The 20665-nt window shown below is 37.9% G+C and overlaps 1 protein-coding gene across 2 annotated transcripts in view; it reads left to right on the top strand.

Moving 5' to 3' along the window:
• Positions 1-9563: 9563 nt before the first annotated feature.
• The window catches only part of ARHGEF6 (Rac/Cdc42 guanine nucleotide exchange factor 6), a 135566-nt gene continuing 124464 nt past the window's right edge, over positions 9564-20665 (top strand). Inside the window, exons 1-2 of one of the 2 annotated variants that reach the window (XM_037821148.1) lie at positions 9564-10002; positions 12821-12904. In XM_037821148.1, coding sequence (XP_037677076.1) covers positions 9838-10002; positions 12821-12904 — 249 coding nt within the window. In that variant the 5' untranslated portion in view covers positions 9564-9837. The remainder of the gene's footprint in view (positions 10003-12820; positions 12905-20665) is intronic. The other variant, XM_037821149.1, reaches the window with a different exon arrangement.

The following is a 20665-nucleotide window of genomic DNA, read 5'->3' as shown; positions in this document are numbered from 1 at the left end:
CTAATTATTCATCCCTAGTATTAGTGTAGTGTTGGTAAGGTATTCCTATTAAATTAAGTCTATAATATGTAATGGGTAGTTTTTCCATGTATCACTCTGTTGTTAACTCTCTGCACTAGTGTCATACCTTATATCATGCTAACCCTTATTTAGTTTTGTGGTACTACTCTGTGGGTTACATGCCTTTAAACAACCATTTATGAACACATTCACTTTCAATCATCACTGATACTTATAAGCACATTAATGAACTATAGTCACACCTGACCATTCCCATACCATTAAGTTCACCTTCATTATCATATTTGTGTATATGAGATTATCATTCCCCCTTCACTGGCTTCTGTCTATCTCTAGGTCCCCTATATTCTACATTATAAGACACTTGTTTTACATTTTTCATGGATTCCACATTAGTGGTAATGTACAATATCTCTCCTTTGTGACTGGCATATTTCACTCAGCATTATGTCTTCAAGGTTCATCCACATTGTCATATATTTCTTGACCTCATTCCTTCTTGCTGCTGCTTAGTAGTATTCCATCATACATATATATCATATTTTGCTTATCCACTCATCTGTTGAAGGACATTTGGATTGTTTCCATCTCTTGGCAGTTGTGAACAATGCCACTATGAGCATCAGTGTGCAAATATCTCTTCAGGTCACTGCTTTCAGATCTTCTCGGTATATACCCAGAAGTGAAATTTCTGGATCATAGAGTAACTCAATATCTAGTTTTCTGAGGAACTACCAACCTGTCTTCCACAGTGGCTGTATCCTTATACAGTCCCACCAGCAATGAATAAGAGTTCCAATTTCTCCACATCCTCTCCAGCATTTGTAGTTTCCTGTTTGTTTAATGGTAGCTATTATTATTGGTGTGAGAAGATATCTCATTGTGGTCTTGATTTGCATTTCCTCTAATAGCTAGTGAAGATGAACATTTTTTCATGTGTTTTTTTTTTTTTTAGCCATTTGTATTTCCTCTTTGGAGAAAGGTCTTTTCATATCTTTTGCCCATTTTATAATTGGGTTGTTTGTACTATTGTCATTGAGTTGTAGGATTTCTTTATATATGCAAGATATCAGTCTTTTGTAAGATACATGGTTTCCAAATATTTTTTCCCACTGAGTTGGCTGCCTCTTCACCTTTTTGACAAATTCCTTTGAAGTACAGAAACTTCTAAGCTTGAGGAGTTCCCGTTTATCTATTTTTTCTTTTGTTGCTTGTGCTTTGGGTGTAAGGTATAACAAGCTACCTCCTAATGCTAGGCCTTGAAGATGTTTCCCTACATTATCTTCTAGGAGTTTTATGGTACTGTATCTTATATTGAGGTCTTTGATGCACTTTAATTTTTGTATAGGGTGTGAGGTAGGGGTCCTCTTTCTTTCTTTTGGATATGGATATCCAGTTCTCCCAGCCCCATTTGTTGAAGAGACTGCTCTGTCCCAGTTGTTAGATAGCATTTTAAACACAGTAGAACTTCTTTCAAAACTGGAATCAATCCTCTCTAATCCTGCCATTGCTTTGTCAACTAAATTTATATAATATTCTAAATCCTTTGTTGTCATTTCAACAATGTTAACAGCATCTTTATCAGGAGTAGTTTCCATTTCAAGAAACCACTTTCTTTGCTCATCCATTAGAAGCAATTCCTCATCCATTGAATTTTATCATGAAATTACAACAATTCATTCCCATCTTTAGGCTCTACTTGTAATTCTCGTTCTCTTGATATTTCCACCATATCTGCAGTTACTTCCTCCACTGCAGTCTTGAACCCCTGAAAGTCATCCATGAGGGTTGGAATCAACTTCTTCCAAACTCCTGTTAATGTTGATATTTTGACCTCCTCCCATGAATCACAAATATTCTTAATGACATCTGGAATGGTGAATCCTTTCTAGAAGGTTTTCAATGTCCTTTGCCCAGAATCATCAGAGGAATCACTGTCTATGGCAACTATAGCCTTACAAAGTGTATCTTTTAAGTAATATGACTTAAAAATCAAAATTTCTCCTTGATCCATGGTCTTCAGAATGGATGTTGTGTTAGCAGGCATGAAAACAACATTAAGCTCATTGTACATCTCCACCAGAGCTCTTGGGTGACATGGTGCATTGTCAATGAGCAGTAATATTTTGAAAGGAATCTTTTTTTCTGAGCAGTAGGTCTCAACAGTGGACTTAAAATATTCAGGAAACTGTGTTGTAAACAGATGTACTGTCATCCAGGCTTTGTTGTTCCATTTATAGAGCACAAGCAGAGAAGATTTAGCATAAATATTAAAGGCCCAAGGATTTTTGGAATGATAGATGAGCATTGGCTTCAACTGCTGCATTAGCCCCTAACCAGAGAGTCAGCATGTCCTTTGAAGCTTTGAAGCCAGGCATTAGCTTCTCCTCTCCAGCTATGAAAGTCCTAGACAGCATCTTCTTCCAATAGAAGGCTGTTTCATCTACATTGAAAATCTGTTGTTTAGTGTAGCCACCTTCATCAACAATCTTAGCTGGATCTTCTAGATAACTTGCTGCAGCTTTTACATTAGCACTTGCTGCTTCACCTTGCACTTTTATGTTATGGAGATGGCTTCTTTCCTTAAACCTCATGACAGACTTGCTCAATGCAAGGTTGCCACAAACCATCAATCTGCAAAACATGATAAAGTGAAGTCAATAAAATGAGGTATGCCTGTATTGTGATACAAGGAGGAGAAACTTGATGGGATCCTGTTTTGACAAAAAAAAGAACTCTAAAAGATATTTTAGGAACAATTGGGAGAAATCTTAATATGGACTGTAAATTAGATGGCACTAGGGGTTATTATTAATTTTCTTGTGGTAATAGAACTGTGACTATGTTGAAAAAATACTCTTAATTTTAGGAGATGCATGCTGAGGAATTTAGGGTGAAGTGACATGATGTCTGCAACTTACATTCAAATAGTTTATCTTAAATACAGCTATATAGGCAAACCAAATAAGGCATATATTACCATTGTTGAATCTGGATGGTGTGTATGCAGGAGATCATCATACCATTCCTTCAAATTTTCAGTATTTTTGAAATTTTTCCTAATAAATTTTTCCTATGGCTGGAATACATATGTGATGGCTAGAGCTCAAGCGGTCACTTTTAAAAAAACTTACAATTGCCTTTTTAAAAATAACATCTTTATCAAGATATAATTACATACCTGTCAATTCACCTATTTAATGTGCACAATTCAATATCTTTTAGTATATTCACAGAGTTGTACTACCAACATCACAATCAATTTTAGAACATTTTCACCATCCCCCAAATAAACCCTGTACCCATTAGCAGTCACACTCTATTTTCCCTCAACACTCCTTTCCCCAGCCCTAAACAACCTCTATTCTACTTTCTATCTCTATGGATTTGCCTATTTTAGATATCTCATATAAATGGCCTCATACAATATGTGTTCTCTTATGATTGGATTCTTTCACTTAGTACAATGGTTTCAAGGTACATTGATGTTGTAGGATATATGAGTATTTTATTTGTTTTTATTGCTGAATAATAGTCCATTGTATGGATTCACCACATTTTATTTATCCGTTCATCACATGATACACCTTTAGGTTGTTTCTACCTCTGGCAATTATTAATAATGCTGATATGAACATCTGTGTATGAATTATTGTGTGGACATATATTTTCATTTCTCTTGGAGTGTAATTGCTGGACCATATGATAACTTTCTGTTTAACATTTTGAGGCACTACAGAACTGTTTTCCACAGTGGTGGGCACCATTTTACATTCTCACCAGCAATGTAGGAGGGTTCTACTTTCTCTCCACATCCTTGCCAACATTTGTCATTGTCTTTTTTTTATTATAACCATCCTTGTAGTTTTGGTTGGCATTTCCCTGACGGCTAATGATGTTAAGCTTGTTTTTAGTGCTTATTGGCCATTTGTGTAATTATTTGAAGAAATGTCTATGCAAATTCTTGGCCAATTTAAAAATTATTTGTCTTTTTATTGTTGAGTTTAGATACAAGTCTCTTACCAGATATATGACTTTCAAATATGTTCTCACATTCTGAGGGTTGTCTTTTCATTTTCTTGATGGTATCCTTTGAAGCATAAAAGTTTTTAATATTGATCAAGGCCAATTTGTCTACTTTTTTCTTTTGTTGTTTGTGCTTTTGATGTCATATCTAAGAAATCATTGCCTAATTCAATGAGGTGGCATGCTAAGTATGACAAAGTAGCAGGAGAGTGAAATTTTGATTCTGTGATGAACATGAAACTGTCATGCTAGCCTCAGACTGTCAATTTCTGGATTTAGTTTACATGAGACTGAGATAAACAATTTCATTATAAAAAACTAAAACCCATTCCTCAAAACACACCATAGAATGAAAAGACCTCAGTGGAAGAAGATATTTGCAAACACATAAAACTAAGAAAAGTTTAGTGTCCATAATGTATAACAAACTTTTACAAATCAATAAAAAAGATAATCCAATAGAAAAATGGGCAATAGAAATAAATACTTTACAGATGAGAAAACATGCATGGCCAATAAATATATTAAAAGGTGCTCAATTTTATAATAATCATAAAATTGTAAATTTCATACCCATGAAAATAAAAAAATTGTACAAGTCTGAAATGTCAAGTGTTAGCTATGATATGGAGCAATGGAAAATCAAATCCTGCATGTAGGAGTATACATTTTGCATAAGAATTTTGGAAAACAGTGAGGTCAAGGAATAGTTGTAGTGGTAGTAACTGAACAAGCAAGCTGGAAAGATGGTAGGTTGTGGGTAGAGAATGGAATGTTTGAATTCATGGTTAAGGAGGCAGAGAAGTTTGTGTGATGACAAAGTACAAGGTGTAACCTTGCAAGTGGGTTGCTGAAGTGAAAAGGAAGAGTTTATTGAAAGTGTTCAATGAAACACCTAATGAGATGTTTCAGTTTTGGTCCAATCAGGAGACAGAAACCATACAGTAATTTGAACAAGAAAAGTTGAACAATAAAGAATTATTAATTATAACAGGATTGGAGTAATGAGGGATTGGCTAATAAGTAAAGAGAACGTTAAAGAATATAGGAATAACAGATATACAATAGCAGATATAATATGGAAAATAATATATAATAGCCACTATCATTGGAGCTAAGATAGATCTCCCACCCCAAGCCAGGACTGGGATCCAGACCTTGTTAGAGAAGTTGCCATGGTGGTGAGTCGGTGGAAATTGCTGGACATCTGCTCTCTGGCATTTGCTGAAAATGTGCCCTCCAGGGTGCTGATGTTCCATTCACAGGAGAGGTGTCTCACCAGAGGCACTCTGCTATAAAACCCCCTAAGGGTGGTACCAGGGGAAGTTGCTGCTTGCTGTGCACTGCGGAAGCCAATGCTGCAGAAGGTGGGCACTAAAAAAGTTGGAATCTCTGCAGGGGCCTGCAGAATGAGCACACAGGAAACCGGGAGTAAAACCCCTTCTTCCTGCAATGTCTCTTCACCAACCTGCACTGATAAAACTTAATATCATGCCATCTGGCAAAGTAAAAAATATTTAAAGGCCCCAGGCCCATTTTCACAGAACAGGCAAAAAGGGGAAGTGAGAAATAACAAACCAATTACCAGTACAGGAGGTCAAGGAACAGAATGGTCATGATGTTAGATTGTTGTTCTTGTTGATATTGAAAGATCCAGGGTGTTGCCTGAAATTGGGATGGGGTAGAAGGTTACAAACCAATTTGTTCTACCAAGTGTGACCCTTGGTCCACCTGTATCACAATCAAGTAGGATGCTTTAATAATACAGATTCCTTTGCCCCATCACAGACTTTCTAAACAGCAGTATCTGGGAATAGGGTCCAGAAATCTTTTTAACAAGTGCCCCGGTAGATTTAAAATAAGAAATTAATTACCAACATTTCAAACACATAAAAGTAAATAAAACAGCATGACAGACACCAGTGTACCCATCATCCAGTTTTAACAAATATTAACATTTCCCTTATTTCCTGCAGACCCCCCCCCTTTATTTTAAATAAAATGTTACCGCTTTCGGCTCAAGCACTACCTGCTCATTTCTTTCTCCTCCCTCCCTTAAAGGAGGTGATTATTATGTACACTGTCATTTGAAAACCACTACCTTAGGCAAAGGAGAGCATAGTTTCATTGATTTTCCAAAAACACCTCTCTGATAGTATAATACCCCTGCTTAAAAACTCTCAAAGGCTCTCTGTTGCCTAAGGTAATGGTTTTCAAATGACAGTGTACATAATAATCACATCCTTTAAGGGAGGGAAGAGAAAGAGAATGGAGGTTGGGGGTGGGGTGGTGAGTGAAGAGGCAGGTTCTTGTGCCGAGGGTGTATGGTACTAAGGATTGAAGTAGGGTAAGAGACCCTTGCTTCTTTTGCTCTTGTGTGAAACCTGCTCTTTTTTTTAAATGCAATTTAATTAAGATATATTCACACACCATATAATCCATCCAAAGAATACAATCAATGGCTCACAGTATCATCCTATAGTTGTGCATTCATCACCACAATCAAGTTTAGAACATTTTCATTACTCAAAAAAATTAAATAAATAAAAGTAAAAAAGAATACCCAAAACATCCCATACCCCTTTTCCTCCCCTATTATTTATTTTTTTGTCTTTATTTCCTTACTCATCTGCCCATACACTGGATAAAGGAAGTGTCAGTCACAAGATTTGCACAATCAAGTTGTCACCCCATAAAAGCTATCTAGTTGCACACGAAACCCACTCTTTATCATCACTATGACTTCCAGTCTTTCACCCCTCCTTATTCTTCCAATTCCTTCACTCCACTTTTCACTTGCTTCCCTACCCAGACTGGGCTCCGCAGTCATTCACCTATGTGTTTACTACTGCCCCAGCATTCCTTGCTTTCTTGACATTTTTACCATTTTGCCACCCTATCCTTCAATCTTCATACTATAGAACTGTTTCTTCTGCCTTGAGAAAGTGGCCTTGCCTCTCTGATTTTATTTTATATCTATTGAAACTTACCAGAGTCGAAAATGAGGTAGATTTTCACCCTGGTGATCTTAGTGGGCTCAAGCCTATTTCAGACTTGGCTAGGTGTGGAAATTACTCAAGCTTTGTTCTTTATCAGAAAATAGAAGTAATATCTCAATAACAGTGCCAGATTTTGTTTGTCTGTAGAGTAAAATTTTGATAAGCAGTCATTAAAACTGTCCAAATGACATATAAAAGTGTGCTTAAGTAGGTCAGATTTGGGAATTTCATTTATAAGCTAACGGATTTTTTTGTTGTTATTTCCATTGCATAGATTTGGCCCTGGGTCAAAATTAAAGCTTTTGATTGACTGTACTTATTTTTCTTGTAAGCATAATTATATTGAACTTAGCACATGGAGGTTAAATTCTTGTTTTAGACACAACAACATGGATGGATCTCAAAATGATGTTGAGTGAAAGAAGCCAGACGAAAGAAAGCACCATACTGTATGCTTCCATTTATATAAAATGCTGGAAAAGACAAACTAATCTATAGGGACAGAAAGCAGATTAGTGGTTGCCTGGGATTTGGGGCAGGAGGTAGAGGCAGGAGGGGGTTGAAATGATACAAGGAAATTTTGGGGGGTGTGATGGTTAGGTTCATGTGTCAATCTGGCCAGGTGATGGTGTCCAGTTGTTCGGTCAAGGAAACACTGGCCTGATTTTTACTGTGAGGACATTTCATGGACTTAAATCCTCAGTAAGTTGATTGATTGGCTGATTACATCTACAATCAACTGGGGAGATTGCCTTCAACAACGAGAGATGTCTCACCCAATCAATTGAAGGCTGTAAAGGAGAAGTGATGACTTTAGCAGTCAGAAAAGAGAATTTCCATCTCTACTTCAGCCAACCAGCTTCTCCTAGTGAATTCATTGAAAACCTTCATTGGAGTTACAAGCTTGTAGTTTGCCCTATGAAATTTGGACTCATACATCCCCACAGTTGTGTGAGACAATTTTATAAAATCTCTTAATATTTACAGATATCTCCTGTCAGTTCTGTTTCCCTAGAGAACCCTAATACAGGAGTGATGGAAATGTTTATCTTAATTGTAGTGATATTTTGATATTTGTACACATATGCCAAAACCCACTGAATTGTATGCCTTAAATATGTACAATTGATTGTGTGTCAGTAATACATCAATTAAGTTGTAAAAAATCATTAGCAAGGAAATATTTTGTTTGAAGCCATTAAAAACAAATAAACCAAAAAACAAAAAATCCTTGTTATAGTCAGGTGGTGTCTAGGGCAGGGACACCATATAAATATATTCATTCATTCAATCAGCACTTTTGAGCATCTACTGTGTACCAGGCACTCTGCTGGGAACACAGCAGTAAAAAAGACAGACAAGATCCCTACTATAGGGAGCTTACATTCTGGCAGGGAAGATAAATCAAGTAATAACAGTAAATTGTGATGAGTGTCATAAAAGGGAAAGAAGGGGCAGCTTTGAAATGTTTAGCAGAGTGATCTTAGCTGATTCTTTGGTAGTAGATGCCTCAAGCTGTGTTGAGAAGGATTCTGAAGCTTAACCGGAAAGAGCTATAATTGACTGGCAGTGTATCCCATGTGATGTATGAATGCCATGCATTTGCCAAAATAGGGCCATGCTCTTAAAGATTGGCCTTGTGATATATTTCCCAATAGTATGACTATTTCAACTAGTGCTGAAAATGTTTGAGGATAGTGAAGATTGCTTGCTATTTTTATTTTTAGTGCAAGGTGTTCTTGTTTCTTGTTGGGAAAACATCAACCTTCCAGACTGTAGACAGAGGACAAAGTACCCTTTTGTTCTCAAACATTTTGTTTGCAAGTGCTTTTTACCCACTTGTATGACTTTGTCTGAGCCTTTGCTAAGGGGACTGCAGCTGGATTGTGTAGTGGAACCAGGTCCAGAAAAAGAATTGCTAAAGAATGCAAGTAAACAGGATGTCAGATGTTATCCTTAGCCTATTTCCCTAAACATAGCTTTTTGGCTGCAAAATAAAATGTCATTCTTCTAGCTTCTGCTTATGCACAGGGATGGCTGACAGCAGGCACAATCTTCATTCACTTGGCACATTGTGCAATGCACCTCAATGTCTTTTGTAAGGAATGATCGTGACAAACCATCTCTGTGAGACAGAGGACGCCCAGCCATTTCTTGGAAACATTTTCTCAGTCTACCTTCTTTGAGCCTTCTTGTTCCAGCACAGATCCCCATGAGGCTCAGATCTGTCTGACCTAAGAGCCAGTTGGCATCCTCCTCCTGAAAGAAGCCAGATTTTCACTGGGATTAGACTATTTATTGACAGCCTTTTCCCAGACTGCCCCATGAGTGTCTCATTTCCAAGGTCCCCTGAATTGCTATTTAGCTTTTATTTTCCAAAAGCACTTGCTCCCTTCTCTCTTCTCCCTCCCCAGCATCCTCCTGACTTCCTTCCCCTACAGCTTCTTGCACTGTTTGTATGTGTGTGTGTGTGTGTGTGTGTGCATGTGCGGGCGCATGCACATGTGTGGTGGTGTTCTTTTTTTATCCTAGTGAATTTGTTTTGAAGGTTTTGAAAAAGAAAACTGGTGTTGTCCATTCTGTCTGCATCTTTGAGTGTGATCTCTGTGGTTTTAAAAGTCCGTATTTTGAGTGGGTTCCACTGTTGTCTAAGAAAAGTTGTTTAAACCTTTGTTCTGCAAGCCCCAGCAGAGAACTCGTAAAAAGGAAGACAACAGCAGATGCAATCGCGGATGTGGCTTAGTCCTTGCAGCTGCCCCAGAGAGCTGTTCGGAGTGTACAGTCCTCAGTAATGAATCCAGAAGAGCGAATCGTGACATGGCTTATATCTTTGGGAGTTTTAGATTCTCCCAAAAAGACCATCTGCGATCCGGAGGAGTTCTTGAAGTCCTCGCTGAAAAATGGGGTAGTTCTGTGCAAACTAATCAACAGACTTATTCCTGGCTCAGTGGAAAAGGTAAGGTAAATTTGCAGTATCTTTGGGATCACCTACCACCAGAGAGCAGCAATAATGTAGCTCTTGAAATTTTCTGTTGCCCAGGTCGTGGGAATCTCCTACTTTACTATCTTTCTAGGAATTAGACATTCTTTCTTACTGTTTCTGAAGTTAGAAAAAGTCAGAAAATGAAATGTTATCCTTGAGTAATTAGGCCCCAAATATTAGTGTAGTAAAAACCTGTTATACCACTGGCAACAGAGGACAAGGAGAACACTCGTATCACAAGCTGACAGTGTTATAGAGATGCATGATACACCTCCCCGTGTACCGAGGATATATTTTGGACTTGGGGTGCATTTGTGCCTCTTGAATAATGAGATGGTTTATAACTGATATTGATGGTGTTTGCTGACAGTTTGACTATGATCAATGTAGATTTCCTTCACAAAAAAAAGATGAACTATCCATTGAAGGAGAGACTATTTTGCAAGTAGGAGAAATAATCCAAATATCACCTAAGGTTTGTTAAAACAATAGAAATCAAATATGTGTTTCGAATGCAATGTGCATTCAAAGTGAAACTAAACTTACCCTCTTTTAAAAATCTAAGATTTTAAATGTTGGAAACTCATGATCATGAGCATGGATAATTTTTAAAGTAGGCACTTTAAGTAAGTTTAAAGGTGAAGCCCTATGATTATTTTCTGAAAGTTAGCAGGGAATGTGACTCTGAGTATAGCTCTTTTGCCTTAGTGAACCAGTTTGTATTTTTAGTGAGAAAATAGAGTTATTTATAATTTCCTAAGCATGAGAAACAATGATAAAGTGGTGATTAAATGTAGACAATCGTGATAAAATGTCAAGAGCAGTGCAGGGGAAAATGTAATTTTAATAAATTAACATGAGGAGTGGGGAGGGAGGTATTAGGTATTGTTTCCTTGCTTGAGAGCAAGAACCGAGTTGCAAAAATGGTCTTGGTCTCGCTGATTTGCTATCACCACACTTTGGTAGAAGGCATGAGAAAAAGGTTTTAAGCAGAGACGGCTTGAGACTAAAGGTTTGGTGACATTTGAAACAAAAACCGACCGTTTAGATTTTTGCATCACTTCCGGCAGTGGTTTTTTTCTCTTCCTGGTTTGACAGCAACACTGTCCCCTGCCTTAAAAAGCCTACCTTATCTAGTTATCAGTAAATGATGAATTTGGTCTGCTTGGCCTGGGATGACAGTCTCCAACTGACATTTTTTTTTTAATATTCATTTTATTGAGATATATTCACATACCACGCAGTCATACAAAACAAATCGTACATTCGATTGTTCACAGTACCATTACATAGTTGTACATTCATCACCAAAATCAATCCCCGACACCCTCATTACCACACACACAAAAATAACCAGAATAATAATTAAAGTGAAAAAGCGCAACTAAAGTAAAAAAGAACATTGGGTACCTTTGTCTGTTTGTTTGTTTGTTTCCTCCCCCCACCTTTCCACTCATCCATCCACAAACTAGACAAAGGGGAGTGTGATCCCCATGGCCCCCCCAATCCCACTGTCCCCCCTCATAAGCCACATTTTTATACAATTGTCTTCAAGATTCATGGGTTCTGGGTTGTAGTTTCATAGTTTCAGGTATCCACCACCAGCTACCCAAATTCATTAGAACCTAAAAAGGGTTGTCTGTATTGTGCATAAGAGTGCACCAGAGTGACCTCTCGGCTCCTTTTGGAATCTCTCTGCCACTGAAACTTATTTCCTTTCCTTTCACATCCCCCTTTTGGTCAAGAAGATGTTCTCCATCCCACGATGCCAGGTCTACATTCCTCTCCGGGAGTCATATTCCACGTTGCCAGGGAGATTCACTCCCCTGGGTGTCTGATCCCATGTAGGGGGGAGGGCAGTGATTTCACCTTTCAAGTTGGCTTAGGTAGAGAGAGAGGGCCACATCTGAGCAACAAAGAGGCATTCGGGAGGAGGCTCTTAGGCATAATCATAGGGAGGCCTTAGCCTCTCCTTTGCAGCAACCGTCTTCCCAAGGGCAAATCCTGTGGTAGAGGGCTCAACCCATCAAACCACCAGTCCCCTATGTCTGCGGGCATGTTAGCAACCATCGAGGTAGGGCAGGCCAATACCCCTGCATTCTCCACCAGCTCCTCAAGGGGGCTCTGCATATTTTTTCCTTATTTTTTTTTTTTTTAAACTTTTTTTTTCCCTAAATCAACTGTATGAAAACTAAAAAAATTTAAAAAAAATTAAAAAAAAACATACAATAAAAGAACATTTCAAAGAGACCATAACAAAGGAGTAAGAAAAAGACAACTAACCTAAGGTAACTACTTTACTTCCAACATGTTCCTACTCTACCCCAAGAAAGTAACCTAATATAGCAACATTTCTGTGAACTTGTTCCTACTATATGCATCAGAAATTAACAGACCATAGTCATTCCTGGGCATTCCCAGAACGTTAAATTTACCCATGATAGCTTATCTGTTCTTCTTGGATTATTGTTCCCCCTTCCTCAATTGCTCTCTATCACTAGTTCCCCTACATCCTACATTATAAACCATTTGTTTTACATTTTTCAAAGTTCACATTAGTGGTAGCGTATAATATTTCTCTTTTTGTGCCTGGGTTATTTCACTCAGCATTACGTCTTCAAGGTTCATCCATGTTGTTATATGTTTCACAAGATCATTCCTTCTTACTGCCGTGTAGTATTCCATCGTGTGTATATACCACATTTTATTTATCCACTCATCTGTTGAAGGACATTTGGGTTGTTTCCATCTCTTGGCAATTTCCAACTGACATTTGATTATGTTTCTCTAGTATTGTCTGGAGCCCCAAAACGAAGCAGACTGCATCAACAATATTAATGACTTCCTGAAAGGATGTGCAACCCTTCAAGTAGAGGTAAGCCTACCCAGGTTGCCTTTCTTCTTATCATCATTTTTCACTCTGCTGATGAAGACCACCTTTTAGTAAAAGTAATTGGTTTGATTTCACTGTCAATGGCCACCAAGTTAAGCAGAGGTAGCATTTTATGGGAACCCACAGCTGAGGTTGGTGGTTGTCCCCAGTGGTGGATTACTAGTCTGTCTTTTCCAGAAGCCAGTTCCAAAGAAATAATAAATACTCAGAAAATGATTCCTCTTAAATACAGCATCCAAGCACTGATGGTAGGCTTACAGTGACAGAGCTTGAGTGGGTATGCTTCTTTACTAAGGGGAACCTAAAATGGGCCCCTGGCTGTAGAGGGTTACTGCTAATCCCCCATTGTCACTTTTTCCTTTTAGCACTTTAGAAGAGAGGCCTTGAAAGACTGAGAGAACCTGGCCCTGAGGTAGAAATTGTATATTAAATTAAATTGCATTATTTATATTATATATAAAATTAAATAATATTGCATTATATATTATATATATTTATATTACATATGTAAGGAGTGTTGCTGAGAGGTGCTACCTTCACCAGTGTGTCAAGTTATCTAACTTGTCTATGCCTTAGTGTTTTTATCAGTAAAATGCAGACATGAATAACATCTACCTCATGGAGCTGTTTTAAGGATCAGATGAGTTACTGAATAATAATTTAGTACTAAGAGCTCCAACGTCACAAGGGCTCTGAGATAATGTATGCAGAGGGCTCAGCACAGGGCCAGGGATGTAAGAAGTGCTCTGCATGAGTGGACAAGCTGTAGTAGTAGTATTTGTGGGAAAAGCAGCATTTGGAATGGTTCGGAGCATGGACTCTGGAGCCAGATTGTTTGGATTCAACTCTCGGTCCTCTCTCACCAGTAGCTTTCAGACCTTGGACACCATTCTATGCCTTAGTCTCCTGACATGGAAAACCTGGAAAATGGGAATACCAGTGGCACTTATCTTGTAGGATTTGGGTGAGGTTTCAAAGAATTCATACAATTACATATAAAGCCCCTGGAAGAGCACCTTGGCACATAGTATACATTCTCCAAGTGGCAGCTATTATTATTATCATTAGCAGTAATAGTAGCATTGTCCCAGATAAACTTTGCTTCCTTCACAATTTTTCTCAACTTATCCCGATCATCAGGCTACACTTGTCTCCAAATATTTTATTCCAGGTTTCCCTATTGCCCAATTGGAGCTGCATGCATGTGTGTTTATGTGTGGCTTTTGAGGTAGATGTGGCTTGAGACCACTATATAACCTATAGATGATGTCTACTATGGAACAGATCATGGTATTTTCCTTTTCTTTTGTCAAACAAAAGATGGTGAGGTTCCCAATGCTTTCTGGACTCTGAAGCCATCAGAGGGTATTCTGAGATTATTTACAGTTCTAAGAATACTAGATGATACAGAAACACCTCCTGGGTCTGTCATTTTTGGGGAATGAGTTGTTCCACTAAAGTGGATTTTCCAGGCTAACTAATGCTTACCCTTTTAAGTACCAATGCTGAAAATCTTTTTAGCTTCTTTGGATGGAAATATTTTTTTAAAGTATATCATCATTTTCTGTTTTATTAAATGAAAGGCATTGGGCATATTTTGACCTCTCTTTGATGATTTAGGCTGACTTTTATGACCATTATAATAAGGCAGTGTCTGATGTTGTGTTCAGACACATATGATCTCTAGTTTGAAGGGCCTGGGTTAGCCTCTTGGAAAAGTTACTTCACTTCTCTATACTCCAGTTTCCACATCTGTAAAATGAGGACATTAATAATATCTACTGTGTGGGTTTTTTTTAGGTATCTTAAGGTACTTATCTCATTGCACAGAAAACATGTACAATAGCTGGTCACTGTTACTAAGTAGTGTTCTTTGCACTGTTGTGTGCAAAATCATGCTTGTAAGGGATGCATAGGAAGCATATCAAGGCACTTCTAGAACCCTAAGAGATGTCCAGTAAAATCCATACCACAACAATATGAATGTAGTTAACATCACCGAATTGTACAATTGAAAATTGATAAAATGGGAAATCTTAGGTTGTATTTATGTTACCAGAAAAAAATGTTAAAAAATATCTATAGAAGTATACAACACCAAGAGTAAATCCTAACGTAAACTATGGACTATCATTAATAATATAATTATGATAATATTGTTTCATCAGTTTTATCAAAGATACCACACTAATGCAAAATGTTAATAATGGGGAAAACTCGTGTGTGTGTGTGTGTGTGTGTGTGTGTTGTGTGTGTGTGTAAGGGGGTGTATATGGGAACTCCACTATCTACATGATTTTTCTGTAAACCTACTACTGCTCTAATATATATATATGTGTATGTGTATATATATATACATATATATATGTATGTGTATATATATATACATATATATACATATATATACGTATGTGTATATATATATACATATATATATATGTATATATATATATGTCAGTACATGAGGAATGAGACTAAGACTGAAAGCTGTGCTGAGGAATACCCAGTAGCCAAGAATGCTGACCATCCACCCCCAGGTAGATAGGAGAGAGACCTAAACACAAATAGTAGCAAAAGTCACTTTAGATAGAGTAATTCCCAGGCCCAAAGTGCCTAGCACAGTGCCTGGAATTTTTGTTGACTATATAAAACTGTAAATGTACAAAAAGTAAGAAGAGCAGGGCTTGACTAATGCCCAGAGCATGCTACTATTGATCTGAAGAAAGAATGATAGCTTGAAATGATGTAAAAATGGAGCAAGAGATGCAGCACCACACTGACAAATGAAGTATTGGACTGTGGCCATGTGGTGGCCACATTAAAAGCTGTCACCTTCTGATCCTCTGATTGGGTGGCCAATTGGCTTCTCCAAATTGCCTCCATTTTCTCAAGAGGCTGCAGTGTCTTAGGATCTCTAGAGGATCACAAAGCTAGTAACTGGTTGGAGTAGTCTGCTAAGACATCTGAGAAACAAAGCACTTTCTGAAGCCCCTCCCCAAACTTAATAGTGTCCTTGGAGGCACAAGCTTGAAAAAAATGTTTGAAGTCCAATTCATCTAATTTTTCTTTTGTTGCTTTGTTTTGTTGTCATATCTAAGAAACCATTGCCTAATCAAAGGTCATGAAGATTTACTCCTATGTTTTATTCTAAAAGTTTTGCAATTTTAGCTCTTATATTTAGGTCTTTGATCCATTTTGAGTTAATTTCTTATATGTGGTGTGAGGTAGGGGTCCAAATTCGTTCATGTGCATGTGGATATCCAATTGCCCAAGCACCAATTGTTGAAAAGATTATTCTTTCCCTCATTGAATTGACTACTATAGCTTTATAGTAAGTTTTCAAATCAGGAAGTGTGAGTCCTCCAACTTTGTTCTTCAGTTGCAAAATCATTTTGGCTATTCTGGATCACTTGCATACCCTTATGTATTTTATTTTATTTTATTTTATTTTATTTTATTTGTCACTTGTTTTATTTTATTTTATTTTATTTTTTTAAAATTTTCATTTTATTGTGATATATTCACATACCACGCAGTCATACAAAACAAATCGTACATTTGATTGTTCACAGTACCGTTACATAGTTGTACATTCATCACCTAAATCAATCCCTGACACCTTCATTAGCACACACACAAGAATAACAAGAATAATAATTAAAGTGAAAAAGAGCAATTAAAGTAAAAAAGAACAGTGGGTACCTTTGTCTGTTTATTTGTTTGTTTCCTTCCCCTATTTTTCTACTCATCCTTATGAATTTTAGAATCAGCTTGTCCATTTCTGCAAATAACTGAGCTGGGGGTTTTATAGGGATTACCTCAAATCTGTAGATCATTTTGAGGAGCACCTTAATTTTCTAGGACTGAGGTAAAAAGTACCACAAACTGAGTGTCTTAAGACAACAAAAGTTTATTGTCTCACAGTTCTGAAGCCTAGAATTCCAAAATAAAGATCTTGGAAGGGCCATGCTCCCTTAAAGTTGGTAGGGAAGAATATATTCCATGCCTCTCTCCTGGCTTCTGGCAGTGGCTGGCAGTCCTTGGCATTCCTTGGGCTGTGGCATCATTCAATCTCTGCCTCTATTGTCACATAGCTGTCTTCTCTCTGTGTGTCTGTCAATATCAACTCTCCCCAATACCAGTCATATTGGATTAACGGCCCAACCTTCTCCTCATTTTAACTTGCCTGTAGCAACCCTATTTCCAAATCAGGGCACATGCTGAGGTACTGGGGATTAGGACTTCAACATATCTTTTTGTGGGGCACAATTCAAGCCATAGCAGGGAGTGTTGCCATCTTAATAATATTAAGTCTTCTGATCCATGTATACAGAATGCCTTTCCATGTATTTAGGTCTTCTTTAACTTCTTTCAACAAAGTTGGGTAGTTTTCAGTATAGAAGTCATGTATCTCTTTGGCTCTATTTATTCCTAAGTACTTTATACTTTTGTTGCTATTGGCAATGGGATTGTTTTTTAAAATTCTATTTTCAGATTGCTCATCACAAGTGTGTATAAATACAATTGATTTTTGTATATTGATCTTGTATCCTCCAAACTTAATGAACTTGTTTATTAGTTCTAATAGTTTTTGGTGGATTCCTTATGATTTACTCTATATAAGATCATGTTGAATAAGGGGCAAGATGGCAGCATAGAGAGGTGTGGAATTTAGTTAGTCCCCTGGAGCAACTAATAAACAACCAGGAACAACTAGTAACTAATCTGGAACAACTGCTGGGGGACAACTATGACTGTCTACACATCCTACACCAACCCAGATTCGGTGGAATGGCTGAGATCACAGCATAGAATCTGTAGGTAAAAGCTGCAGAACACTGTGCCAGGAGCCCTCTCCCCTACTGCAGGCTGAGCTACAAGACCTCACTGTGGGAGAAAGCAGCATAACTGGAGCCAGCTAAATTAGCTCAGCCCAGCTCCAACTGGGGTTTTAATTAACAAATGTGGATTGCTGAATACAAACTACAAACATAGACAAACCCCTAACAAGCAGCAAAGTACCCTGAGGTCACTCCCAGTGGAGAGGAGGTGGAGCTGAAGGAGAGAAAAAAAGTTAAGTAAAAAAAGAAAAAAAATACAGAGACATTAAGAGACTGACCTTAGGGAGACAGAAGACACCTGTGCCCTGGGAAAGGGAGCCCAGGAGACTGGTTGATGTCTCTGGCCAGCGGACAAAGCTGGGGGCCTGTGGACTGGCTCTGAAAGGGGGTTTTCTCTCCCCCTTTCTCTCTCTCAACCCAAGAAGCTCAGTGAAGAGAGCCTCAGCCATTTTAGGTTCACCACGCTCTGACCCAAACAGGGGTGGAGTTAGCAGAGTCACAAAGGACCTATTCAAATGCAGAAGATAACTCCCTAGGGGGTGTATCTTCTCTAAGAGGAAGTGGCTGGAGCCCAGCTCTAGGACCTGCCCTCCCTTCAGAACTCAGTCCCCAGGGCCTGGGGGAAAACAATCAATCCAGAAACAACTTAACCTGAAAATTAAAGGGACCATCCCTCTTTACACCAGTGGGGAGTGACAGGCTAACAAGTGCCACCTGCTGGCAGGTTAGGAAAAGCACAGCAGCTAGAGGCCTCACAGGAAAGTCTGTCAATCTTCTAAGATATACCCTCAGGGAAACCTGATACTGAATATTGCTCCCTTCTGAGATCTGAGCCTGTTCTGGTCTGGGAAAATCTGATTGGGGCAATCAAGGAAACCAGATGCCTAGACAACAGAAAACTACAATCTATACTAGGAAAAACGAAGATATGGCCCACTCAAAGAAACAAACTTACACCTCAATTAAGATACAGTTGAGATATTGTTTCACTTTAATGAAACAATCAATTAAAGATTTCCAAAGAAATATGCTAAATCAAATCAAAAACCAAATCAATGAGTTCAGGGAAGATATGGCAAAAGAGATGAAGGATATAAAGAAAACACTGGGTGAACATAAGGTAGAAATTGAAAGTTTGAAAAAACAACTGGCAGAATCTATGGAAATGAAAGGCAGAACACAAGATATGAAAAATGCAGTAGAGACATATAACAGAAGATCTCAAGAGGCAGAAGAAAACACTCAAGAACTGGAGAACAAGACACCTGAAATCCTACACACAAAAGAACAGATAGGGAAAAGAATGGAAAAATATGAGCAATGTCTCAGGGAATCAAATGTCAACATGAAGTGCATGAGTGTCCATGTCATGGGTGTCCCAGAAGTGGAAGAGAAGGGAAAAGGGGCAGAAGAAATAATAGCAGAAATATTCAATGAAAATTTCCCATCTCTTATGAAAGACATAAAATCACAGATCCAAGAAGTACAGCATACCCCAAACAGAATAGATCTGAATAGACCTACACCAAGACACTTAATAATCAGATTATCAAATGTCAAAGACAAAGAGAGAATCCTGAAAACAGTAAGAGAAAAATGATCCATCACATACAAAGGAAGCTTGATGAGACTATGTGTGGAAATCTCAGTAGAAACCATGGAGGCAAGAAGGAAGTGGTGTGATATATTTAAGATACTGAAAGAGAAAAACTGCCAACCAAGAATCCTATATCTGGCAAACTGTCCTTCAAATATGAGGGAGAATTTAAAATATTCTCTGACAAACAGACAATGACAGTCTGTGAACAAGATACCTGCTCTACAGGAAATACTTAATGGAGCACTACAGATAGATAGGAAAAGACAGAAGTGAGGGGTTTGGAACACAATTTTGGGTGATGGTAGCACAACAATGTAAGTACACTGAACAAAGATGACTGTGAGTATGGTTGAAAGAGGAAGGTTAAGGGCATGTGGGACACCAGAAGGAAAGAAGGAAAATAAAGACTGGGACTGTATAACTTAGTGAAACCTAGAGTGCTCAAAAATTGTGATAAAATGTGCAAATATGTTTTTACATGAGGGAGAACAAATGAAAGTCAATCTTGCAAGGTGTCAAAAATGGGGTGGTTTTGGGGAAAAATACAATCAATGCAAACTAGAGACTATAGTTAACAGAAACATTGTATTATGCGCCCTTTAATGTAACAAAGGCAATATATCAAAGCTAAATGCCTATAAGAGGGGTATATAAGGAAGGGGTATGAGACTCTTGGCATTGGTGATGTTGTCTGACTCTTTTATTGTACTTTATTTTAATTCTGTCTTTCCTTTTGTTGCTTTTTAGCTGTCATTTTTTTCTTTCATGTTCTTTTTCTTTTGTCTCTCTGCCTTCTTTGACTCTTCCTCCTTCTTTGTGGAAGAAATGGAAAGGTCCTTATATAGATAGTGGTGATGGTGGTGAATGCATAAATATGTGATTATACAGGGAACCATCAATTGTTTACTTAGGGCAGAATATACGGTGTGTGAACAAAACCATTTTAAAAAATGGGTTGATGAAGAAACCTTGAGGGCACTCTATTGAGTGAAATAAGACACATAAGGACAAATATGCAGGGTCTCACTGATATGAACTAATTATGATATGTAAACTCACAGACATGTGATATAAGTTAACAGGATATAGAATGAGGCTAAAGAATGGGGAGCAGTTGCTTATTATGAGCAGAATGTTTAACTAGGTTGAACTTAAGTGTTTGGAAATGGACAGAGGTGAAGGTGGCACATTTTATTGTGAGAATAACTAACAGTGCTGAATGGTGTGTGAATATGGTGGAAAGGGGAAGCTTAGAGTCACATATGTCACCATAAGGGAAGTTGGAGGTTAAAATATGGGAAT

This window comes from Choloepus didactylus, chromosome X (genome assembly GCF_015220235.1).
Source record: "Choloepus didactylus isolate mChoDid1 chromosome X, mChoDid1.pri, whole genome shotgun sequence".
Lineage (NCBI taxonomy): Eukaryota > Metazoa > Chordata > Mammalia > Pilosa > Megalonychidae > Choloepus > Choloepus didactylus.
This window is presented reverse-complemented; position numbering and strand designations above follow the sequence as displayed.